We start from the raw sequence: 26567 nt of genomic DNA on the forward strand, positions 1-26567 counted from the left end.
AGCAAGGCTTCCTCCTGCGGTGAAAGGTTCCCGCCAACGCCGCGAGTCTGCCACACGATTGGCGGCCGCAAGTGAGCTTGAGGGCACAGCGACACCAAATCCTGCGCCCAGGACAGGCCCTTGATACATCAAAGTCGACGAGTTGGATGAGAAGATGAATGAGATGAGGATGAATGTAGGTCCTGCACCAAAGATGGGGACTCCATATGTTGCAATCCCAGTAAGTTGATATTCGATATCCCAATTTACCTTCTAACATTTCCCAGCCTGCTCCAAAGGTCGTCAAGGCTGCCCCCAAGAATGCAGGCACCACCGCCTCCAGCTCCTCCAATGTCCTTGAGGAAGATGACCATGCCAACCTGAGATCGCTGGTATGGGATCCAGGATGCGGTTCCTGTGTTCAAAGGCAGCTGGTGTTACGACAAACGGTCGTGTGCGACTAGGATGATCTAAACAGCGACAACCACGACAGTGGCACCGAGTGCTGAGAGTCGTCGGCCTTTACAGACAAGCAAAGGTTGCGTACTCGAACGTAGCTCGTGGTGGTTAACGAGGGGTTACGCCGAGATGATAGCAGGGTTTACAGACAGTGAGAGGCGTCACCGAAGGTACGAGTCGATGTCGAGCAGGTAGCTTTAGCGGGACAAGGAGTTCAAGGGTAAACCTAGTAAGATTAAAGTAAGGAACGTCTACTTTAATCTTCGACCTTATATAAGGCTACTCTATCGTGTCTAAGCTCAGCTTGAAGCTGGGTTCTAATCTGCTTATCTACATGAGTCAGAGATAGCGTCCATGAGGCGGGCTTCTATCGTAGATAGCGTCCATGCGGTACGCTTCTATCAGAGATAGGATCCACGTGGTATCCTTCTATCAGTACATGAGGCAACACGAGGCTTGCCTTCTATTTTGATAACATAAATAGGTCTTCTAGACCTATGTCGTCATGTCATGTCACGTGCGGTCCAGACCGCTTATCTAAGCCGGCAGTTGCCGCTTATCGTCTATCATCTATCGTCGTCTATCTTCATCTATCGTCATAGAGCTGGTGAGACTCCGGTATCATCTATAGCCGTGCGGTTGGCAGAGGGCTGTCTGCCGGCGGGGGACTCGTGCCATGTTACTGTAACAGCTGGTCTGCAGGCAAGGATTTAACACTGCCAGTGGCGAGCTTGCTGGTTTGTGCACGCTGCCACCACTCCAAACATCGCTGTGGCGGCAAGGGCTCAGCTCCTCTGCAGAGGGGTAAGAAATCTACAGCGACTGTCGCTCGCCACACAAGGTCGAAGTCCCACCAGCGTCCATCACCGGTTCATGTTGCCCAAGTCACAAATGGTATGTGACTTTTTATTCTATTGATCAATATCTTACAGACCAACAGAACTCCCGCCCACAGAACCTGTACCCACCATCACTCATGGCCCTGCAGCAGGTGCTCAGGCTCGCACCGATGTTAATACGAACACGACTAGGACCGCCGATGCTAACCCAGCCACTTCCTCCAATGCTACCATTGCACTCCCTGCCGCCGCCGCCGCCACCGATGTCACAGTCGCTTCTATTCCTGTGGCTAACGTGGATGACACTACCACTGCCACTCCTGCCGCCGAGGCCAGTGCATCGGTGCTGTCCCTGAAGGATGAGGTAGCGGTGCTGAAGGAGATGCTGAATTCTCTCCAAGAGAAGGTGAGCTCAGGTGAGCAACACGTCATTGATGCCAACCGGCGACTTGCCGAGCAAGAGGCAACCTACAAACTGCTTGCTAAGCAGATGGCAGAACTTCGACGGGAATTACTCCCGCCATCTTCAGTTTGTTTGCCAGTGATCATTGGCAAGCACCGTACCTCTCTGGTACCTATTCTAAACCTGGCATTGATGCAGAGGATGCTGCAGCTGAGTCGGCATCCATAGCATCAACCGCACATGAATGAGCTGTTACATAGTGATCTGGACTTGTATGTATTTGTAGTATTACAATAATTGCAATGGGCTATGGTAGTTAGATTTGTCATTTTGTACTTGTGAATACACTCAGTGGTGTATTCCACCTTCGGAATTAGTGCTGCTGGTGCATAGCTCACAACGGCAATTGGATATTTGTATCATTTTGTGCCCATGCTGGTGAAGTGGTCTCCTTGAACCTGACGATAGGCTGAGATTGAGGATTTTCTTTCAGGCAAGGTGGTAAATGAATTCTGAATGTCGGCGAGCCCGTTGCCTGTGGCGCCCAAGTGATATACTGTGGCGGTGAGATGTCCCGGCAACCTAGGTACATGTCCAGGAGTGTGAACTGTATTTGTCGGCGACACTGGTGTTCTTAGCTGCTTCAAGAAGTAGCATTATGTAGCTATCTATTACATGTTGTTTGATTTTGTCTGGCCTGGTGATATGTGGTATTCTGTGCCCACCGAAAAGTCACATGAGATGGCGTTGCAAATACCAGCGAGCCTATCATCGGCAATATATGTACTGGGAGGGGGACCTGTGATGTGCGGTGTTGATTGTTCCTGTAATGGAGTCCCGGAAACCAGTGTCGTCGACTCTGGCATATATCAACATGACATTTTGTGAGCGCACTGACTTGGAATATCTCAGCATCCTGAGTCTTGTTATAGGATATATCATGAGGCCCGCAGATCTTAGTATTAAGCCGAACACTCCGGGAGAAAATTGTCACCACTTGTGCCTATAGATAGCCATTTCGGCAGGGAGTATGGTTGGCGTTCTCATGGAACAGCCAACCGTGGTCCCGCACATTCGCCGATGCTAATCAACCCTCGCTGGTAAGCATTCTCAAAATTCGTTCACCGATGCTCTCTCCCAAGGCATACTTGCCAATGCTCATGGACTACAGCTGGCACATACCTAAGGTTCATTCGCCGACATCATCTTCCAGGATGCTCTCGCCGACGCCTATTGATAATCGCTGGCACAGCATTCCGGCTATCACTTCGCCGACATATTTTTCCAGCATACACTCGCCGACCATTATAGACCATGGGCCCACTCGAAATGGGTAAGGGCTAACTTCTCCTTTCTGCTGTAGGCCCACCCTTCAATACACGTGAGTATTAATCCTGGCACCCATGGGCTCACTCCAAAACTCAGAGGCTAATCCACTGTGGGCCCAGCCCTGACTGTAGGGTACAATGCATTCACCGGCCCACCCATGACTATGGGATGACAATCTAATGTGGGCCCATGGTGGGTTGGCCCGACTCCTAAGAAGCATTGTCAAGGTGGGCTGGCCAACTCTATAGGGCCAAGCCACTGAAGGGGCTCTGTACCTAGGGGTAAGACAAGACAGAGGTCCTTGTCGAACCTGTCTCAATGACCCTCTGTGGTCACATTGAGATTGAGGACAAGGGAGAGGAAAGGAGCCACCAGTGAGCGTTCTCCACCAGGAAGATTCTGGCCAAGTTCTACCAGAACTTCGTACTCCTCTGGCAAAAACTCCTTCATCTATGATGCGGTGAGCGCTAAGTTGAACATCCCAGAAATGTCGCTCACCACCATTTCAATCCACTCAAAGAGTTCGCCAAATGTAGTCAGGATGTTGTTATACAGTTCCTGGTGCTCCAAGATGTCTCTTGAAGGATAGGGCAAACACTGCATATGATTAGTGCGACTTACATCCGCCCTAACCATATCATAAGGATGAATATGAGTGGGTGCATTGTCTCCCTGTCAGATGTAGTATTGGCATTAGAGTTCAGTGTTGTCAATACAATGACCTACCACAGTTGAGTAGCGATTCCAGAGCGAGAAATGCAGGCACTGGAAGGGACGAAGAAGAGTCTTCTCCACCAGCTTTTCAAAGGTGGAACCGGTGTCTTGCTCCACTTGCGGCGCTCCTTCTGAGTCATTAAACTTGCGAACGTGCAGAACGTTCTTGCTTTCAAAGCAGGCGAGCAAGCTACTGGTGAGGCCAAGGCAAATGGTCTCTGGTAGAGAGGGACAGATGAAAGCCATGAGACTGCCATCTGAATTGCGTAAATCAAGCATACCGCTGAAAACATGAGTTCCTACTTAAAACGATCAAAGGATCAATTCACCCTTTCAGAATGTGCATTGGTATGCGTACATATCCCCTGTGGCTTCTGTAGCCCTCTGGATAGAGTTTGCCCATCTTGGTTGAGAGCATCAGTGAGACCGCTGCATCACAAAATTTGGAGCTCACACACCTTATTGCCTAGATCATCAAGATCGCTAACAACTTCCCCTGCCGCTGCTTTCATGCGCTCGCTTTCCGTCCATATCGCATTCTCCTTCCTGTCGTTCTTAGCAGGGGATCGCACATTGTTACAATGTGAGCGGTCAAAAGATGTTTGGATGACTGTAACACAGAAGTGTTTCACCCCACTAGGGCAACACATCAAAGAATGTAAGTGGCTAGTTATGCCCTTACCACTAATGACAAGTGTCTGTTCAGCAACATCTGATTTGCAAATGGCCCAGGCTCCCATATCCCTGGCTGGGAGAGTAAAATTCCTGGAAGGTCAGTGAGAAATTTTTTGCAAATGTAAAATAAATATATTACGCACTCTTGTCTGAAGATATCGAAGACTCCATCAGTGAGCACCAGGTCTGTGCAGTCCAGGGTGTCCCCAGCTCCAATGCATGTTAGAAATGAAGATGGAAAAATTCTTTGCAGGGAAATAGGCATTTGGGATCTGATCCAGGCGATGGTAGGTATGATACGTTGAGTGATTAAGTCGGCCTTATCTGTGGGAACGCAATAGGAACACACAGCAATGAGGCCAAAGGATAGGTTACTCACCGCCAATCCCTGGCTGCCTCAACATACTACCAACTTGCCGAAGGACACTAAACTGCATTGATGCAACTTTCCACTGTATTTCCAGACCTGCGATGATAACAAGCAAGTAGAATGACCTGCCTGCAGCTAGCAAGATGAATTTACAGCCATGTTCATACCAGCGATGGAAAGTACGTTCTGATGGCGCACTTCTCAACTTGGCAACCTCATCATTGTAAAATTTGCGAATGTTGGAATGCTCCTCACATGCTGTGATGATGCTATAATGCAAATTATTGATCAATACCAAGAAACCAAGTGAAGTGTGCAAGTACCTTTGACATTGCATGGCCAACTGCATGTATGTGATCATGGCTATAAAGCTTGAGCCAGTTGCGTGAACTGAAACAAACTGACAGCGCGCTACCATAGTTTCTACTGAGCCGACACCTAACTGGACACTATCCTGCTGTTTGAGATAAGACAGGGCATTGTCTTCTTAGATAGATGATCTATAGATAAACACCTACAAAATCAAATATCTCCATGGTCAGTGATTCAGACAAATACCAATGACTGATAACGTGGTTGTTCGTGGGTGGCTGTTTACACTTCCCCAAGCTATGTTCAGACAAAAAGTACTTCTGTGAGGTCAGTAGCAATACCAGTCAATCCAACAGTATGGACACAATAGAAAATAAAATAAACAGAATGTAGTCAGCCCAATGGTATGGTGATGACAAAAAGAAAATGATTCACTCCAATGGTATGGCAGTGATTAGAAAACAGAGAAAAGTCAGCCCAACAGTATGGTACTGATAAAAAAGAAATAGATTGGTAAGAGAAACCCTTCCTTCAGTAACAATGCTTCTCATAATAAATTCACTACAGAAAGTTGTGCGAAATTATAACAATCACCCCCTCAGCACAAACAGGTAGAATCAAAGGTCAGGACTAATCAGTGATCAGTAGAACTCTTAGTTCACTATTGAACCTGCTGCCAAGGAACTCATGATGAGTATTAAACAGAATCAGGAACGGACGTCCTTGGATTTCAGTACCAAGTCCCCTATTCAACAACTAAAGTCTAGCAGACAAAGAAAACCCTGGCTCAGTATCACTACTCAGATGAGTGAGGTCAAGCGTCACTATCAACTTCTGAAGTCTTCCCACTAAGCCGGTGCTTAGATGGACGTAAAGACAACACAAAGATCTTGAAACAAATTCAAACAATAACACTAAGATGTGAACGAACTGAACAGAAAAAGAGACAAATGAAAAAAAAAAAAGACAAAAAGAAACAGAAAAAAGAAACAGAAAAAGAAGAAAGAAAAGAAAAGAAAGAGACTAGAGGTTCACCAGTAGAAAATTAAAGAAAAAGTTTTGCTCACTGTTGAGCACAGTGAGCTCAGGATATTTGACAGTTGTTGACGATGAGCGAAAGGTATTGCTGGATGTTGCTTACAATGACCTCTCAGTTGGTTGCTTAACAGCTCTTGTCACTGTTGTTGATACTGATCACACTTCACACTCAAATTTATTTTGTGGGGCTTAAAAGTTCCCTGTATGCATATTTTTTATTGGCAAAAAGTGGGGTCTTATATAGATAAATTATGGTGGCTGTGCTACTATTTCCCACATTTTAAGGGGAATAGGCTTAGTCAGATTGTACCAATACTATTTACTGTAGTCATGTGCTTTATAATTTGTGTCATCAAGCTTTAGTCATCTCAAAAGGTTGCTTTGTCATGATTTGGTTTAGGATCATAGGTCACCTGACTGTTAGAGTCATATGACTTAGTATCATGTGACAAATATTAAGTAACAGACTGATTATGTTATTTGTTGGTGTCTTGCTATGATGTTACTTTATTGACCGTAGAAATGACGCGAGCCGTGTATTTAGAGTGTTAAGAAAGTTCCCACAAGGCAACTTATGCAAGAACTATTTTTCACTGTTACTTGACATGTGTGGGATTCAGTCTGAGTCATTGTTGCTGCTGACTAAGCAAAATTTACCGCAAAATTAAATATACAAACATATTCAGCCTATCTGAGTCTATCTGAGAAATGAAATGAAAATACTATCTGAACTGCAGTCTGAACCATAAAGTAAAGGAAGATTATTCATAATGATTTCTAGGGTATTGGGCTTGTGGGAGAGCATTAGTCATCCATGCACCGAACCGGTTTGGTGCAGGTTAGCGTTATCGACCCACGCTCTGACATCCAAATGAGAGGCAGTAGACTCTACATGAGGAGTGGTGAGTGTTGCAATGAGTGCATCGGAAGTGATAAAGCTGGCAGATTGGATAGATGTAGCCTGCGCCTGCCAAATTTGAGCTGCATGGAGGCGCCTCCCATTATGAGGACAGGTGGGATCAGGACCAGGTGGCCTCATATTAATAGGCTCTCCGGGTAGAATGGGGCCTCTGGGGGGTGCGTAGGGATGTTGGTTAAGCTGACGAAGCTTCCTGGATGCTACCCGGCGTTGGTGACGACAACTGTGAAGTTCTTCATCTCCATTGCCATTGTCTGGAATGACATCAATATCTTCTTCTTCAAATGCCTCTGCATCTAAGCTGGTCTCATTAGCACTGAGCCCTTGAAAGAAATAATCATCCACTGACTCCCCATCATCAGAAGCAAGGCTCTGACGGAAAAAATCTTCCACAGATGCTGAGAATTTGTGACATTTGATGAATGACCTTTCAACAGAGAGAAAGGCACCATCTTCGGAGGACAAGCTGTATCATATCAAGGTTATCATCTGGAGTGGAGGGCTAAGGTATATGGCGTTCTCACCTATCATCCATCAAAGGCGGCCCAAGAGGGGTTCCTGCCGGCAGGCTGCGCATATACTGAACTCTCTCAAGTAAGGGTAAGGCCTCATGATTTCTACCCACCTGCCTTAGAGTATACTCTATAAGCTCAAGTTCAGCCACTGTGAATTCCAGATTGAACTTGAATGGCTCTGCCAGTGATAGCGAAGACAATAGATGAGATGCATATGTTGACTGAGTCATGTTCCAATCAATTTCAGACTATACAGAAAAAAGTAACCGCTTAGGTTGAGCTCACTGTTGTCAGGTGCTGACAACGATGAGCACACATTCCCACCTTGATCATGTGATCAACATCAGCCAACTCATTAGACGATTAGATGTTTAGACGTCAGGCCTTCAGGGATTTAACAAACGGTTAAGGACAGAAATCAAATATACTTCACATCTTGAGAACAGAGAAGAAGCGGACACATGATATATGTAGACTAACATACTCCAATAAGCACTCTTTTGCTGGAAACAGCCTGTAAGCAATGAAGAGCTTCAAATTCAAAGTGATTAGAAGGCTTGGTACACAGGAATGATGCTCATGTGTTTGGGTGAAAGAAATATGCGGGTATCAACTCCTGCAAGTGTTGAACCTGAAACGTATGGATGCGAACAGGAGTTCTGATGATTGGTCCTAGAGTTTGTCTCTTGTAGCGTCCATCTTTGTCCACACCATAGACGTTGATATCTCTTTGCAGTATTAATATGGAATACTGGGCGGATAGAAAGTGAATAGATACCTGATAAAACCAAGATCTCTGGCTACTTGTTGAATCTTATCCAGAGGCAGGCCCTTCAGACGTAGGATACGTTTGTACACCAGAATAACGTTGGTGGCAGCCATTCAGTCCAGTGTCACATTAAGGGCCTTCTGACATCATTCATAAAACTTAAAACTCAACTCAATCAATATCAGCAAACATAAGCAAGCGATGCACTAGGCATACAATGAATGTGATGGCTTCCAGGGAAACATCTCCCTGCTGGTCCAGAATTTGATTCCAGTAGACATCAGCGATGCTAATGGAAGGATTAGATGCGACTGGTCGTAAGACTATGTGGTGCCAGATTTCTTTGGCCATCTGAAGGCCGATGATTTCGCCAATGATGTCGTAATCAGCCTAAATAAAGTCAGCTTGAGGTAAGTATTACTGCGGTGCGTGTAAAACACTGACAGAATCAGAAACAAGTTGTGTATTGAGAGCTGCAAGCATCCTCGAAGTCCGTGTCTGTAACTTGGCTTGATTTTTACAGAAATCCATAAGTTTCCCTGGCTGCAAGCAATGCCTGATGATTTTGTGCCAATCAGAAGCAAAGTTATTGGGTTTGTGATTGTACTGCGATCATCAAATGTCAGTAGATTGTTCAGAATATAAATGATAAACATATTACCTGTTCTCTTAAATGGTGCCAATGGAAGCGTGTCCCTGAAACCAATTCCACTGGAAATATGATAGGACCATGAGCGCTGTAGGGATTCATTTCTGGCTGGGCTTGCAGAGACTGTTTTTACCTTAGTGTTATGTTTGCACTTTTGTAGCTTACATAATCAAGTTACCTTTTCACCAGTTACCAGTATGAGTCTGAGTATTCAGCAAGTTCCTATCATATTTCCTCTTCTCTGAGCCTTGAGCCTGGTCCAGAACCCTTTAGGGTCGAATAGCAGCTAGGTTCTGCAAGACCCAACATTGTTCAGACTCACCATCTGAATTGTTGTACCTTCAGCACGCATCATTCAAGGTGTTCAACGATACTCACAATCTACTGATTTACAATCATCATACAACATACCACACCTGGAGAGCACCTCCAGGAAACATTGTGTGAGGAATTGATGCCTGACACCTGGCAACTTCACTACCTCCATGGCATGTCCATACCTACCCGCTACTAGACTTCCTATAATTGAACCACCATATGATGTTTGTCTAGGGATTGTCGAGAGGTAGGTTGGCTATGAATGTCTGACAAAGGGAAGCATATTCCGCCATTATTTTCATGTTAGCAGGCCAGCTTAACTCTTCAGAGAAGTTGGATGTCGATCCCAAGGGTTGCATCAAGTCTTCTGATGGAATAGATGGCGACGTAAATGGTCCATGTGCACCAGGGCTAGGAATGACATTGAGGTATCCTATCATGGTCGGTCAGTAGAGGAGTGTCCTACAAGTGTATGCGCATACCTAATTGCAAGTCATAAGATCCTACAGTGTAGTCAGTCAGGTGACCATATGTTGCGCCATCAAAAGACATGGCAGTAGTAAATGCAGGTTGCCAATAGAAGCCCATCGGCCATCATGCTAGCTTTGTGCTGAAGTTGAGTTCAACTGCTCAGATAAGTCAGATAAGGAGGTTTTGTGAGCACAAAGACACACGATTTAGCCATGTCCAGACTGATATCAAATTATGTTTGAGAACCCTGGAAATCACATTGACGTTGTAGAGTGTTCTGTCGTCTTGCTGCTGTATGACAGAATATCTCATCATTCTAAGAAGTATTGCAGGATACTACTCACGGTGAAGCCATAAATAGGTACAAGGACCTGATACTCTGCTCTTCTAGAGTCCTCAACAAGGGGTCCGCTGTGGTCATTCATAGCGATGTATCCTATGGGAGGATCCGTGGTCATAGCTACATCAGCTGGCCACTGTGATCACATCAGATAAAGCAGACCATCAGACATGCTAGATGACCTACATAGCATGGGCCAATGCTAGTTCCAGCTAACATGTAACATGCGAAGTCTAAGCTCATACGCAGTTCATCTAAGCCACCTTACAACATGACGACCACAGATGTTACTGATCTGATTGGAAAAAGAAGAAAAACTTGCCTCTTCCTAATGATACGTTAGTGTAATGCAAAGGGAGGCTTTTGTAAATGATACTCACAGCGTAGTCGAACATTGTAACACGCCCTGCACTTTTGCTGTAAATAAATGTATGCATGACAATCAAATGCAGGAAATTGGCAAGGGAGATGATGGACTTAGTGCCATGACTAGACTTTATAGCTTTCGAGATAGATCCGTTCATCAAATTTTATAAGGTTCATGCCCCAGTAGAAGTCCCCTTTTACAAACATGAGGTTGTGTGACTGGAGTCCAGGCTGAACATTAGTCACTCATACGTACAGCCATGTAGCAAGACGTTCCTGCTGCCATTCATTCTAACTCGCTTGCAGTGCATAGAGGCATGATCCCACCGAAAAGGTGGCCGTCCTGAGGAGACCAATGATTTAACAGACTACTAATCAGCACAGATAAGCAATGGCTTATTGAGTTACGCACCACATCAAGATGGGCATAAATCACCTCAGCTCATGACAGGGTAGGAGAGACCAAAATGATATATAGACATGAATGGACAATGATGAAGGAGAGTAGTATTATATGTTAGCAAAATAGATAGGCATTGAGCGCACTGATCTAGAAAAATGAATGAACGCATGAAGGATCGAAGCGAAGGGAGAGACTTATGATGTCATGAGCCAACTTTTATTCGGCTGACTGCTGTAGCAATTTGAAGCTGCTATGATGATTGAACTCAGATCTGATGGCGAGTCTCCAAGGAGGAGAGAAGAGTCAGAAGGATGTGTAGGATGTAACTGAACAAGAAAACTTACTATGCCAAAGCATTCAGAATGTCAAGGGATGTTCAAATTTTCAAAATGTCTATGTTGTTTTCAGATGGCACGTGTAGTAGTGAAGTCACACACACTGCACAGCATGCCTGTCACAGCAGCTGTAACATTGTGACCGTCACATTAGCTCATTAGTATCCTGCCACTACTTTGCCACGAAGTTTAAGCTACGTAATCGATATATCAGGTAAGTAATGCTAAGCGCCATATGATCGGAGTATTCGCTGATCTTTGCAGACAACAGATGGTGTCAGAAGTATTCAACAGCAGTGGATTGATGGGCACTATGCCCAAGAGAGTGATTGTAAGTACTTGTGATGGTCATCGGTGCTTGCAATTAACAAATTTACAGATGCAAGCCGAATATTTCTGGGCTCAGGTAAGCTAATAGGAGATCTACTAATAGATCGATGTTTGAATATTTTAGGACAACGCCACCGTCACTGGACCCAAATCCCAAATCGGGACAACATTGAGCGGGATGGCCCAAGGCCTGCTGAATGCAGCAACAGAGACTGTGGGCACTGCGGCGTGTTTGATAAACAGATTCCGGAGAAGGGTGAGTCACTGATTTTTTTATTCAATATCAGCTAAAATTCATCTAGGGGTGATTGTGATGAAGTAGATACATTTCGTTTTCATTTTTTCAAGCACATTATACCTACTCCACACACATACTATACCAGTTTGCCTCTAAGGTTGCTGCAAGCCTTGGTATACCAGGGGAGTTACATGCTGTATCACTACTGTACCATACTACCATCACTGATCAGCGATCAGCGACATCACTTGCATATCTATAATACAGCAGCTAAACACTTAACATTAAACATAGGCTAGACTAGAAGTTCCTCTAATAAACTAACTTGAAATACTATGAACGACTTGTTCACAGTGTGAAAACTTTGACGCCAGAGTAGAGATTCCGATAATCTGATTAGTCAGAATCTCAGGACTTGTATGCAGCAGCCTTTCGTTCGTACTACTATGATACGGCATCGTCATCAATATCGATCAGTTTCCAACCATATAACTATCTAATACTCTGAGTCCGCCTGCTCCTTTGTAATCCTATGTCGTATCGATATATCCCTTATCATTCAACTTGCTCGCATCAGTAACATGCAATACTTTTCATCGCGATGAAGTTCTTTCAGCTTGGTGGTACAGCTGTTGGGGACATCGGGTCGGCGCCGTTTATAGAGGCAATAGGCGAGTTCCAGTTTCGTATTTCGCATTAAATATGATAACTCACGTCTCACTTGTTTCCGATGTGCATGGTGAGACAGAAGATGAAGTCAACTCAGTCTACTGTCCATGTGCTGCATGGGCTTGGTTTGCTGCCTGACCTAGTAAGTGAGATAGTCTTCACATTGCACAACTAACATTTTCTGGAGATTGCATACTGATTATTGGGTTGCCAGCCCTTTAAACCCTCTATCAAAGACAAAATCTTGCTGTTGCATTACAGTGTTGAGAATTGTCCACGATGTCTCGTCTGTCTATTATGTCCCTCTACTTTTACAGTTACAATTACTGATGTGTTCATGTTTCGCTCACAAAGGTTTGCAGTGGAGCCTATCCTGCTCATGTGGGGTTCTCATCCAATGCCAGCAGGTTACGAAGCACTCAGCCCACCACAACCACATCCGATGCATCCCATCAGTTCCAAACGAGTTTCCGTGGGTCTCCTCGTGGTTGCATCACCATCAGGAATGTCTACAGGCATGTAATTAGAGTTTGGTGGTTTCTCTTGTCTGTTCTTATATACATATATAATGTTTGCTAACTCTCCATGTACTAGTAAAGATTGATAAATTTAGTGGTCGATGATCTTAACCACATCTTTGTTAAGGTGCAGAACCTGTTCCAGCCCTTCCTAATTCTCGGGAGAATGTTAGCTTGGAGATACTGGATGCTTGGAGCGGAAACGACTTTGCTTGCAGTTCTTGGATTTACTCTGCCGAGTATCTTGCAGAATGTATGGGTCGCTTAATGTTGCCGTATTCTGCTCACAATAACTAATTAGGTGTGTTGGCAGTGCTAGGAGGACTAGGATGATAACGTCATTGGCTACTGGTGGCTTGATTTGAATAAGGTCAGTTGGCTCGTTAGAATTTTGCTGTGGCCCGGACTTGCACTAATTTCCAATAGAATTACCATACCAAGTGGGTCACCAGGCCTTCAGGTTTCCGCTGATGGCCGATTACGAAACCGGTCAGAGTCTTGCCAAGCGGTAAACAGCGTTGTCATTTTAACATAAAATAAATTTTGTAGGATGGTCGATGCTCAGAGCCAGCCATGGAACCCCCTTCTTCTCCTTCATCGACCATAACTGCACTCTCGCATGATGAAGACAATATTTGAAGGATAGCCATACTCACCACAGAAGCTATGATATCTATGTCTTTGCTCTTACACTTTGATACAAAGTCACAAACAATGATTGACTGGTCCTGGTACGATATTTTCTTGCACGTATTTGATATCTTACCATGTGTTGATGCCATGCAGGCCTGCTGATGATGATTACAACATGGTTCCTCCAAATCAGTTCAATAACTATAGAAAAAGACGCCATCTCAAATATCCCTGCTGTCTTTGTGCCTACATGACGCAACAAAACTATGTTGAGTCCACTGTGTATTCTTGGCAAGAAGAGATGAAAGGAACTTTGGTCTGGAGGGCAAGATGTGCCATGGACATTTGCGGATACCAAGGTCAGTTTTTTTTCATCCAGACTATGTGCATTTCTTTGATCTCACTAATTACCCAGTAAAAATCAACAAATATTTTCAGTTACATACGCAAAGCATCAGTGTGTATCACCTCAGAGGTGAGTTGCTGAGTTTAACAATAATGTATTCAATACTAACTAAGCGCTACAGAAAATCAGCCTCGATCAATACACCAGGTGTGGTCTTATCAAGAACAATATATTCTGTTTAGTAGGCTTGGCTCTTTCACTGGCAAAATCAGCCTGGAGGAGTTTCTTATACTGTTCCAGAATTGCAAACTGTGCAAGCAAGTTGGGACTAGACGGGCTATGGAGTTTCACAGGTGCTTACCACAGAATACCGCTTTTGAAAAGTATCATTAGGCTTCCTTGATTAATGTCTGCTAGCTAGGACATGCATTGGTAATTACCCTACCAGTAATAACTTCTTTTAAAAAAATCTTGTCGTCCTAAAATTTCCCATGAGCTGCACACAACCGCCGCATCTAAGTCTGTACTATCACCGGGCTAAACCTCCCCAGCCCACTACTTCTGTACATAATGATGTCGGTCATTGAGAACCGTTGAAGGTTCAATGATACAGCAAGGCACGAACAGTGCTCCTGACTGTATCTATAATTGTTGTAAGGTCGTGCATTGCCTAGTCTGCTATACTTGAGATGACAAGTGCGTTCGACCCTAAAGGGGAAGTGAGTGCAGCAAGGATCTAGAGGTATGCGCTGAAAGCGCTACTGGTTGGCCAATGCGAAGCGCGGGAAAGCGCAGGTGCGCGCGAGGCGCGGGAATGCGCGCGCGTGTATGCAGAAACAAGAGAGAGTAAGAGTGAGTTTGCTTAGGTGATGATATGATGTAAGACAAGAGAAGGGAGATGCGAGGTGTAAACAAATAGATTTCTACTATGTTCTGCTAGGTAAATAGTGGGTAGTAACCAGTAAGTCCTCTGTCATTCTGGTGGGAGAGTATGTGAGTAAGTAAGTATGTACTGCTGGCGCTTAAGTATGGCGCCTAAGCGCTGTCATGCGGAGCCGAAGCGCTACCGAGTAAGGTATGTAAAGATATATGTAAGTAAGGGTCCATGATAAAAATAAAGATGGAACGATATGCAAATGTGAGAAATGGAAATATACGCACTAGGGAACTTGGTGGACAGTGGATGGATGCTTCCGGATGGCTGGCGCTATAGGGCGCTCAAGCGCGGGAAAGCGCGCGCGCATATACATCGTGAAGCGCGGGAAAGGTACGCGCGCATGGCGCGCGTTGCGTGGGAAAGCTGCGCCTCATATAGAGATAGCTGCGGGTAGCACACAGAGTGATGCTACAAGTTCGTGCCATGTACTCCCCAGTGAAAACTGCCATATTGCACAATGAGAGGCATGAGTCTCTACACCGTCTTTTGTTGCTCCTTGCACCACCAGCAATTTCTCGCAAGGGAGCTCTTGCTCTCTCTTCCTCTTCGGCAGGTGTTGATGGACTAAGGTGGTGGATTGATTGCCAGTGGAATCCGACTGTCAGCTAAGAGTCTTTCACTATCTATTAATCTTCTTTAAATGTCTTATATTCAGCTTCAATTTGAGTTAAGACTACTGCTCTTTCTGCTGGAAGAACATGTCTACTCAGGCGATCTATGGTGTCTTGTAATGGCATACCAAATTGAATTCATGCAAGGAGAATCATTGCACAATTCACAACTGCCTTGCAGAGTCCTTTTTGACAGAGAAAGAGAGTTTATGGAGGACAAGAAAGACAGAGCTCAGTTGGAATTGTCACTTTATTCTCAGGCCATTGACCTCCTTCAGCTGAAGGCGGGCTGTAAGTTAATTGCACCATATGTATTTACATGAGGATGCTGATATCTGATTTTTAGCTCGTCCTGCTAGCTCGCGCCCTGTGATTCAGCTCTCTGCAAGAGACTGGCATCCTCTAGACAGGCTCTCTAGGGTCGGTTCTTTGGCACATCTGAAATGCAACGAGTGGCTAAGCAAAGTTTCAACAAGCGGAGACTCTGATGATGATGAAGCTGATATGGGTTTTGACAGGGGTGTTGGGCCTGCCATGGTTTATACTGCTGAAGAATCAACATCCATTGCATCCAAGCTCATGATGTTATATAAGACTCTGGTGGTGTGTAACGTGAGTACTGCTGCCATTCACTGTTGGATTGATTCTTATGATGTCTGGCAGGCAGGTCACCGCCCTTACCAGTTGGTCAATACATGGGTCGAAGAATGTACAGAGGACTTTTACATGGACGATCTTGCAACAGAAAGAGCTTCCTTGCAGATCATGATATTACGCGCCAATGATTTATCTAATGCTGAAGATGAAACTAGCTTTCTTCAAGCAGAATTGGGTCTAATGCAATCAAGATTTCATCGCGCCTAAACCAAAGTGGAGCTCCTCTCAGACACCATACAATACCTTACTGAGAGTAACACTGGTAAATGTGTTCATTGCTCACAACAACAACTCATCTTGACGTACATTTATAGCATGGTCCAGGGGGGGGGCTCAGCCTCGTCGTCGCCTATTTGTTGACCAGTATAAATGCCAATTGGATAATTCTTCCGACACAGGAGCAAGCTACAGGACTGACTTCTGAACAGCTATTCATTCACGCCATTTTTCAGGGGGGATGATGTACAGTGATTGTATGATTGTCAAGCAATGTTGATTAGCCACCATTGTCACACGTATATTTATAAATCAGAAGGTTTCGGGTTGCGCAAAGTCTGAGCTCATCGTTGTCAGCACCTGGCAACAGTGAGCCCAATTGGGACTTCTAGGGCACAGGCCTAGATCTGGGCTCGTAAGTTAATGCATCACTGAAACTTTAGCCATACATCTTCATTTGTTGTCCTTAGCCTTCAATGAACCGAGATGGCGTCCCAGCCAATTTCACTTGTACTTGTGGCCATGGGTTTCAGCAGGAAAGCGCCTTCACTAGATATCAAAAATCCTGTATCAAGGGTAAAAAAAGACTGTTCTCAGCTTTAAGCAAAGCTAAGGATCTTCTGGGGTCGGTCAAAAGGGCAAGGACTCACCTTACAGATCGTGGAAGGTTCTTGGGCCCACAGTCTACTCCTTCAGATGCAAGTTCACCATTGGCCATCTTCCCTCGTCTCACAGCCAGCAGCAATTCTCCATTAAACAATCCTCCTGCCTCTACATCTGCATTGCCGCAGAATAATGCTACCATACTGCTTAACTGCGTCTTGGACCATCAGGGACGGGAGGATAGTAGCAGTGAGGATGTGCCTTTAGCCCAGCGTAGGACAAGGCGCAGCGGCACTCAGTTGCCAAAGTGCTACCGACAATTTGAGGATGTTCTACCTCAACCCCTTCCCAGCATCCCTATAAATGACTTGAACATCCAGCAAGCTCTAGACTCACCTCCCCCTCTAACACATCCTCCAGAATTGCAACCTCCTTTTTGCACTCCTCGAAACATCTTTGGACTCGTACACCAGTTTTTTTCCTCACACCCACCATCTCATGATCCAGAAGAGGCGATCACACTGGAGGACATCAGTGCCATCCCCAGGCCAGAAAGAGCTCTGTCAGCTGCAATTACCACTGACGAAGTTTCACCTTACTATTCTTACTCCAATCGCTCATCTTTAGAACTTGGTAATTGGTATTGGAATGGGGGAGTACAGAAGTCTCAGCAGAGTTTCAGCGAACTGGTTGACATAGTCACGGATTCTGACTTTGACCGTGCTGGTGTTCTGGCGACACCTTGGGACAAGATTAATTCCACCTTGGGTCAAAATGATTATGAGGAGGGTGGAAATGAATGGGAGGATGAGGACACAGGCTGGCACAAGACTGATGTGTCTATTCAGATCCTATTCACTCGTACCAATGAACATGCAGGTGTTAGACCATACACAGTTGCAGAATTGTACCATCGTTCCCTGGTTGGCATCATACGTGAGAAGCTGACGAATATAGGGGATGATGAGCTTTTCCATTATGAGCCCTATGAGCTCCTATGGCACCCTGGTCACCTTCAAAGCAAGGTCAAAATATATGGCGAGCTTTATACTTCACCGGCTTTTATGGCCACGCACCAGGAACTGCAAGATTCTCCTAGGGAGCCTGGTTGCGATCTTCCTAGGGTGGTGGTTTCCCTAATGTTCTGGTCTGGTAAGTAGCAAATCCCTGGAGTGGCAGTCAAACTAATATTCTAGTCAGATGCTACTCACCTGACTAGTTTTGGCAATGCAAAGCTATGGCCTGTTTACCTGTTCTTTGGGAATGAATCAAAGTATTGTCATTGCAAGCCTTCTTGCCATCTTGGCAATCATGTTGCGTACTTTCAGAAGGTAACCACCAAATTTCTATCATCAATGTTATGCAGCCACTCACAATATAGCCCCTAGCTTCCTGATTCATTTAAAGACTTTACTTGCCATCATACAGGGGGAAAGGGCGTCAGCCAAGAGTGTACTACACACTGTCAGAGAGAGCTGTTCCAGGCGCAGTGGGAGGTTCTACTAGATGAAGAGTTTTTGGAAGCTTATGAGCACGGTATCATCATTGTGTGTTGTGATGGAGTTGTGCGTAGGTTTTACCCAAGGATATTCACTTACTCGGCAGACTACCCAGAGAAGTGAGCCATTTTTTTTATGACAAAGTCAGAAGCTAATGATACCAGAGCTCTTATCGCAACTATCCATCAACTAGGCGGATGTCCTTGTTCAAGGTGTTTGATTCCAAAAAGTCAACTGCACAATCTCGGTATGACTAGAGATAGACAGCAGTGCACTACACTCCAGCGCTCTCATGGTGATCAAAAGCAATTGGTCGATACCGCTAGAAAACTGATGTATGAAAAGAATTACGGAGTAGACAGCACTGGGGTAGAGAATCTACTGAAGCCTTGTTCTTGGGTGCCAACCTATGTACACAACTCCGTTGATTCTTTCAGCCAAGCTAACATGTCACAAGAACACCTTTTCTAAATATCTCAGCATTCTAGGCTTGAATATATTTGAAGCACTAGTAGTGGATCTTCTTCATGAAGTGGAACTTGGAGTTTGGCGCTCACTCCTCATACATTCACTGAGGATTATACGTTCTATTGACAAAGATCTAGTACATGAACTAGATAGGAGGTCTGGTAGCCTTTTCCTTTGCAATGAAAGGAATGCTCATACACTGTGTCTTCTCATAGATACCGACTGGTTCCATCATTTGGGCAATCTACTATAAGAAGATTCACTGCAAATACCTCAGAGCTCTCCAATATGGTGGCACGTAATTTTGAAGATCTTCTCCAGGTACTGTGCAACGTACAGGCTAGATTAACTCAGCTGACTTTTTGAAGTGTGCTATGCCGGTATTCGATGGTCTTTTTCCAGCTCCTCAAAACCAAATAGTGCAGGACCTTCTTTTCACGCTGGCTCATTGGCATGGCCTTTCAAAACTCTGCATGCATTCGGACTTGACGTTGGATATCCTAGACACGATGACTACTGATATCAGCAACCAGCTCCGCAACTTCAAGGTTAACGTGTGCTCAGCCTTTGATGCCAACAAGCTTGATAGGGAAGTGAACACATGTTTGCGCCATCAAGCAAAAGAAGCAATTCGTCAAACCCAGGCTGGCAAGAAGAACAAATCTGCAACCAATGGCCTCCCTAACGATGGTAATGGCCAGACTATGACGGTAGAGGAACCAGCAAATAGCAACAAACTTCGCAGGACAGTTTCCTTCAACCTGCAGACTTACAAGATCCATGCTCTTGGAGACTACGTGTCTTGTATTCGACGATTTGGAACAACCAATTCTTACAGTACAGAACCAGTAAGCATTGACAATTGCAGCTGTACTGATCATCTGAAATATTTGGACAGGGTAAATTGGAGCACTGCACCAGCAAGAGGCGATATCTTAGAACAGATAGGAAATCCTTTATACATCAGCTCACTCAAATTGAGCGTTGCCAAACCCGTATTAGGCATATCAAGAGTCGTCTTCAAAAATCAAGACCTAGTGAAGCACCGGATAGTATGGCTTATGAACCCTGTGTACACCACCACATTGGCGTGAGTGAGAAGGTCAATGATGACATTGGCTCTTACCTGTGGTTGCATGAAGGTGATCCAGCCATGCAGGTTTGTTTTTTCTACCAATGATTCATTGATAGCTGAACATGCTCTCATTATAGAATTACTATTCACACCTAAAAGAGCATCTTCTTTTGTGCATCCTGGTATCTCAACCTGGTGACTCATATCAAGGAGGAACAGATCAAGTCCTCTTCAAACACAATCGTATCTATCACCATAACATCGCTCGTTTCAACTACACAACTTACAACACACGACGAGATCAAGATGTCATAAATCCCAAGACCTTACACCGTGACATCATGGTTCTTAACAGCACTAGTGATGATGGCCACTATCGCTATGCCAGGGTGCTAGGAGTGCACCATGTCAACATTGTGTATACTGGTGGCCCCTATCATACTGCCCTTAGAATGGAATTTCTCTTTGTATGATGGTATGCACCAATTGGGCATGCTGACCTTCGCAGGACTGCCTTGGATCGCCTTTGTTTTCCTGCATTAGATAGTGAAGATGCCTTTGGGTTTCTAAGTCCAGCTGATGTTATGAGAGCTGCTCACATCATCCCTTGTTTCTCTAAGGGAATGCGACACAATGATGGAAAGGGCTTGTCGGGCATGGCCGGCAATCAAAGCGATTGGTGTCAATATTTTGTCAATAGGTGCATATGATCAACCTTCTTAACCTTTGCTTTACTGATTTATAACGTAGATTTGTTGATCGGGACATGCTGATGCGATTTCATTATGGTCTAGGGGTCGGGCATGTCTATTCTCATGAAGAGGCGCTTGGTCTTCCTCCCAAACCCACCAGTCTAGATGAGGCCCCCTGCAATGAACAGGTTGGTGGAAATGAATATGAGCTAGAGGATGGATCGGAGGATGATCACACAGGTGTCGAAGAAGGAGAGTTATTTGATCAGGAGAAAAATGAGAGTTCTGAGTCGGTTGTGGAGGAGTTAGATGATATGTTTGTTCAACACGAGTATGACTATGAACTCTGACAGTGGTTAGGGAATTCATTAATGGTATTTTAAGCTTGAAAGCTATGACATGTCAGACACACTGGCAGATGCTTGCTCATAGTAGTATTCACCCCACACAAGGCCAATTACATATACTACTAGTACTAGTAGTAGTAGTACTATCTAGTGCTGGCAGTGTTGGCCTGCCAGCCACCACAATGACAAATAAACAAACCCATCCACCACACATCGGAGTCAAACACTACGATTGATGAAGCTAAGCTTTGCGCATTTTGGTAAGATTACGTGCGCTGCCATGATCTCGTATCTCTACTTACCCTTTACTGTTGATTTTCCAATTCTCCAATCCCTAATCAACATAAATCATAGCAGTATCAATGCCGGTATGTCCAATGATAGCTTCTCATCCTGTGCTTCAGACTGTGATTGACGCCTATAACAGAAGAAAGTTTTGCTGGACCGCAGTACTCCTGCCTGGCCGACGCAGTTGGGGCGGTATGCCCAAAAAGTGAGACAGTGAGTATCCATTACTTTTGACATTGCATATCCAAGCTGACTTTTATCATATGCAGGGTGCCACTTCTAGGCCCAGACTTTACAGTACAGGGACTGCAATTCGACCTTCTTAAGTCAGTTTTTGCCTTATAACAGTAGCACTTTGACTCTAACATTTGCAGGGATGAGGTTTATGGGGAATGGGAGGAGTTTGTTCATCCGTCCGGAGTCGCCTATTACTACAATAGGACAAGGGTAAGCACCGACTGCATGTACACATTACACTTACGTTTTGGAAATTTAGAACACATACACTGGATTGAACATAAGAGATTGCTCTCAGGATCGCATCGATAAGTTTGAAGCTTGGATCAAAGTAACACGAGGCCGAGTACAGGGAGATCTCATCTTGGTCGCTGAGCCAGTGAGGACTCAGAACGTGGATGGGGATGTCTACCTTTATTATCTGGTGGCGCTGGAGGCACGCATCATCGGCTGGCTGGAACCCTTAGATGGTACCCATCTTTTCAGAGAATGTGACTCTGCCCGTCGATGGAATCATAAATATATGTGACCTTTTCATGTCTTTACCTGACCTTTAATATCGTGCAGGACTCGAACTTGAGGCCCAATTTTGGTAAGCAATCGTAAATGGTGGCATAGTATGATTCATTCACAAACTGCATAACAGGAAGCATGTAGAGTTTTTTCCCTGAGACTTCAAGTTGGATCACATCCTTCTATGACAATTGTGCACTGAACTTGATTGGTTTCACGCAGGTGAGTTCTATAGCATGCAGCACTGAATAGCCTGACCTGAATGAACAATAGACACATTAACATTAGAAAGTTCCACCTCAGCGACTATATTTTCCAACAGGGAGACAATGGAGAAAATCATCAGCCGATTAGCCAGTCTCAGTATGTTTCCATGTGTTGCTCTATCGCACCTTGACGACCGGATATCAGATGATCTTGCAGGATCTGAAGGAATCATAACAGAACCAAGTGTTGCATTGCTTGGTTCATAAGCTTTTCAAAAATCTACAACTATATCCTTATTTCATCTATGACAGGCAGACTATATCACTTGCTTCGTTGGTGGTCTCTGTATCTTACCAGACATTGTCACTGAGTAATAACACAGGCCATCATCAATACCTGAACTATTTTGGCCAACCTGAAGCTCGCCTATTACGAACCCACTCAATGGGCCCAGGGACTAAAATGCGGGGACCTTTTCCTTTCATGCTTACAGTTGCTATGTTATGCCTTCCAGTTTTGGTTCGCGAACATCTCAAGCAGATCTATGTCGACGGCCTGGTCAATTACCTTGATCTCAAAAACTTCATTGATGACTTTAACACCCAGAACAACGCGCAAATCACCTTAGTAAGTAGCCTTTCAGAGTATAGAGGATTCTAGTCATTTAATACTCTGTGGCAGGCAGGGGTCATCATGGCAATTGACACCGGGTTCCTTGCTGTGCAAGGTGTCGGTACTGGACTGATTGCAGAGTCTATTTTGAAGGGATCTATCATTTTCTGTGTAGGCTGCCTGTTTGCAGGCATGTTCGCACAACACTTCAGCGAGAAATTGAAATCTTTGCGATTTGCGATTTGTTTATTTCATTTTTCAGTTGCTAAAGTCTAACATACAGTTCACTAGGCCTATTACCTGGATCAGGGGATGACAGTGGTTATTGGGGTGCTCAGTGCACCCCGTTTTTTTTGTATGATGAGGCAAGTCAACTTTTGGTCTGTCGCTTGTGTTTACTTACAGGGAGAAAAGCATCACATGGTCCGGCTTTGGGTTCCTTGCGAGTGCCTTCATAGATGCCCAGCACTCCAAGCCTGCTTTCATTACATGTGCCTGCTGCCTAGCTGTTGTGACGACCATTTTAAGCCCCTTGGCTTGGTATGGTTTACATGCAGGGGTGACACCGTATGTTCATCTTGAAGATGACTGATCTAAATAAGTAGGCTAAAGGTAGCTGGGTGATGGGCGATCTATTCATTATTATTTTTTCTTTCGTCTGTTCTTCATTGACTAGTATGTTTTAATTATTACAAGTGTCGCCTGCAGACGATTCTGAGCCAAAGATGAAAGGGGCTCGAGTAGAGCGCACACAGAGCGCGCACATGACGTCGACACCAATTGGAAATATTCCCGCTACCTTCAGGGAGTGGGTCTTATAGCTCGCTATTTTTCACCTTTTGGCGGTAGATTTCTCAATTTCATCGCCCCTCTCTTTCTCACCTTAGATGGCAACTGTCGCCTTGGATGGTAATTCAGTCCATGCTTACACCCCTCTTGCGCTCTCATCATGACTTTGTTCATTGGCCGCTTGCCTGTTTCTGTTATTTTCGATACTGATTTGAGTTGTTCTCTTGTATCTACTTCAGTTGCTCATGATCTCAGCCATTCAGCACCCGATTCTCGCTTCTCTGAGATTCTCATGGCTTTGTACGATGGCTGTGCGCTCATGACTGACGTTGAGTTCGAGGTTTCACGCAGTCTTGATTGTGATGGATTGGATTGCTGCGTGCGCTGTTGGTTGGGAACACAAGCATCCTGTGCATAATCCTTATTCTCGTGGCGCGTCTGGATCTCAAGGTGATAGTACTTCATGGTTCAATCTTTTGGTATCTTTCTGATGTTTTGTTAAGAACATGCTCAAGGGTCGGATCCGAAGGGCTTGGCTTCAGCTCGTGCACTGCACCCCTTACCCGAGTACGTGCCCCTAACTTCCGAGGGCTGTTGGATGATGTCCGAAGGTTGTCGGACGAGTCCGGAGTCCGATGTCCGATGTGCGGGAATTCCGGCGGATGTTCGGGAACGAGGGATAAGACTAATCCAGACGATGTCCAAACTAGAAAGGAAACAGCGGAGGACTACCAGAGGTAGAGGCGGAGGTGAGAAGTCTATAGGAATCGATCCTAAGACTAGTGGAGGATGACGAGAGGAGAAACTCAAGTCGGACGGAGAAGGGAATGAGCAGAGTCTAAGATAATATTCAAACTGAGGAAGTACAAATATTCTACAGGGTTTATATACTACTGAGGACTTAACGGAGAGTCAGTCTGCGGAGTCCGAAGCTATGCGAGGCTGTGGACGGAGCATATAGAAAAGTCAAACACTAGTCTATCGGAAAATAGTAAATGAAGACAGAGATGAAGACATAGGAAAATAAAGGCGGAAATGAAACGAGGTACGGAAAATGAGTATAGTCTAACTGGAGAAGGAACGTACAAAGGGATAAGGCACGGAAGATAGACGCGGGTCAGATCCGGACGATAGATAGAAGTCGGCCAGATCCGGAAGTCCGGAAATGATGTGTGTGATAGGTCCGGGTCCAGAACACGGGATATGACATGTTTCATATTTCTAGCAACTTCGTGTATATTTGGTGGCAATGCAAGCTGTTTGCCAGAATCTGCTGTCAGTGGCCGCGTGGATTTATTTCAGTCTTCATCCCTCACAGGGGCAGTTTTGTCGTCTCGTAGACGTTCAAAGTCCATTGTGCATGATATGTTTTTTGCATCATGTCGTTTGGGGGTCCAATTGGGTCCCTTTTCGTCCAAAGTTGCGTTGCTCGAGCGGGCATGTGCTTGGCATGGTTTTGACCTTAGGGGGTCATATCCCTTGCTCGAGTTGCGAAAATCATTGTTGCAACATCTAGTACTCCACAGGGAATGCATCGTTTTTGGACACACACTCCAAGCATCGTGATTACACTGCATGTCGTGAGGTCGCCGTAGGGTTTGCCACTTTAGCTGGCACTATAGCTTATAAAATATGTAGAAGCGCTATCAACACAATAACATAGTTGGCCCACATATGCTACAGGGGACAGCACATTTTCCTGATCAGACATAGTCATACAACCTCTTTATCGATCATTTAGAGGTGGACAACCAAAGATACGAGATAGTTAACTTAGGCTGAAATATCACCGGAAGGGCTGGTGATAACAGGCCCATACCAAAGGTCCTCAATGTTGTAGCCAGATGATACAGAGCAGCCATTGAGTAAATATCGGTTGTTATGTGATATAGTTATCCAATATCATCATCACAAATTGAGAGGTGGATAACCAAAGGTGTAGGATGATAAACTTATATTTAAATATTGCCCAAAGGGTAGACGGAAGCAGGCCCATACCAAAGGTCCTCAATGTTACAGCCAAGTGATAGAGAGTAGACATCAAATAACTATGTGGTATCTCATTGTCAAGCATTAACAAGGTTAGTCCAAAGGTACTTTGTTTGTGCAGACTTATCAAATGTAACTAGATTTACCTAAGTCTCAGTGTTTTCCTGATGATAATGGTCACGAAAGAACCTTGCCAATTCCGTCACTTGGGTTGTGTTTCTTAAGTTCCATATGTTTGAATTCTGGATTGTTTATCCGTTCATTCTGGGACTTTGTTAGCTATAGGCTCTTCTAAATATTTTGCCGTGAAGTTCTGCCATAACTGATCTGCCAAACCAACTCACCAGTTTTGCTCATAACCCTATTTTCAGGATATAAAAGCAAGCACTGTCCACCTCAGAGTAATGCAGAGTCCCTCTTGCAAAGCTTTTATCACTTTGCATAAATCATGCATCTGTCCTTCATCGTCGTCATCACCAGTGCTTTGGCAGCATGTATGACTGTCACTGCATGCAGTCCCCAATTTGGGACCTGCAATATTGACAGTGATTGTTGCGGTAACTTTCGCTGTGATTTAAGGTCGGTGAGTATGAGTAGTTTGCTTTGCATCCATGATTCAACCCTATTGCTCATCCCATGCACCTTGCAATGTTAATAGCCTCAAGGTTACAAGTTGTGCAATTGGTAGGCTCAGTCTGTTCATGAGTACATCTGGAGAGTGAGTCATGTTTCCGCTTGCTGATTGGTGTTGTGGCTGATGGCACAATATGTAGCCCATTGCTGACTTGGTGGATGTGGTTGTTGTTCCTGGAGTACTATTATGCCCTGCTTCATGGGTAATAAAGCGCTCTTGAACACTCGCATTTAACATCGTCTCTCGGACTCACCTG

At 44.8% G+C, this 26567-nt stretch overlaps 4 protein-coding genes across 4 annotated transcripts; 2 read left to right on the forward strand and 2 right to left on the reverse strand.

The window, feature by feature from the left end:
• Window positions 1–3324: 3324 nt before the first annotated feature.
• F5147DRAFT_588555 (uncharacterized protein) lies at window positions 3325–5189 on the reverse strand (the record flags this gene model as incomplete). Its single annotated transcript, XM_041432097.1, has 9 exons — window positions 3325–3459; window positions 3508–3681; window positions 3736–3798; window positions 3886–4006; window positions 4053–4126; window positions 4182–4488; window positions 4542–4722; window positions 4778–5037; window positions 5092–5189. Coding segments are annotated over 9 exons (1413 nt in total), but the record flags the coding sequence as incomplete, so codon positions are not given.
• A 1737-nt stretch (window positions 5190–6926) lies between these two features.
• Window positions 6927–10494, reverse strand: F5147DRAFT_659242 (uncharacterized protein; the record flags this gene model as incomplete). The annotated part of the gene is made up of 15 exons (XM_041434568.1): window positions 6927–7503; window positions 7562–7773; window positions 7838–7876; window positions 8037–8066; window positions 8538–8711; window positions 8766–8927; window positions 8983–9093; window positions 9293–9309; window positions 9349–9386; window positions 9475–9489; window positions 9610–9721; window positions 9771–9791; window positions 9963–10050; window positions 10104–10235; window positions 10480–10494. 15 exons carry the CDS (start codon window positions 10492–10494, stop codon window positions 6927–6929), a joined length of 1743 nt encoding a protein of 580 aa, XP_041284885.1.
• A 4803-nt stretch (window positions 10495–15297) lies between these two features.
• F5147DRAFT_781666 (uncharacterized protein) lies at window positions 15298–16349 on the forward strand (the record flags this gene model as incomplete). The annotated part of the gene is made up of 4 exons (XM_041442684.1): window positions 15298–15474; window positions 15530–15776; window positions 15832–16097; window positions 16149–16349. 4 exons carry the CDS (start codon window positions 15298–15300, stop codon window positions 16347–16349), a joined length of 891 nt encoding a protein of 296 aa, XP_041284886.1.
• A 5055-nt stretch (window positions 16350–21404) lies between these two features.
• Window positions 21405–23491, forward strand: F5147DRAFT_659245 (uncharacterized protein; the record flags this gene model as incomplete). Its single annotated transcript, XM_041434569.1, has 11 exons — window positions 21405–21410; window positions 21470–21543; window positions 21600–21656; window positions 21705–21777; window positions 21827–21946; window positions 22225–22302; window positions 22403–22443; window positions 22599–22914; window positions 22969–23070; window positions 23191–23279; window positions 23305–23491. 11 exons carry the CDS (start codon window positions 21405–21407, stop codon window positions 23489–23491), a joined length of 1143 nt encoding a protein of 380 aa, XP_041284887.1.
• Between the last annotated feature and the right edge of the window lie 3076 nt (window positions 23492–26567).

The sequence above is a fragment of the Suillus discolor genome, assembly GCF_016758755.1.
Source record: "Suillus discolor strain FC423 chromosome Unknown F5147scaffold_147, whole genome shotgun sequence".
Classification (NCBI taxonomy): Eukaryota; Fungi; Basidiomycota; class Agaricomycetes; order Boletales; family Suillaceae; genus Suillus; species Suillus discolor.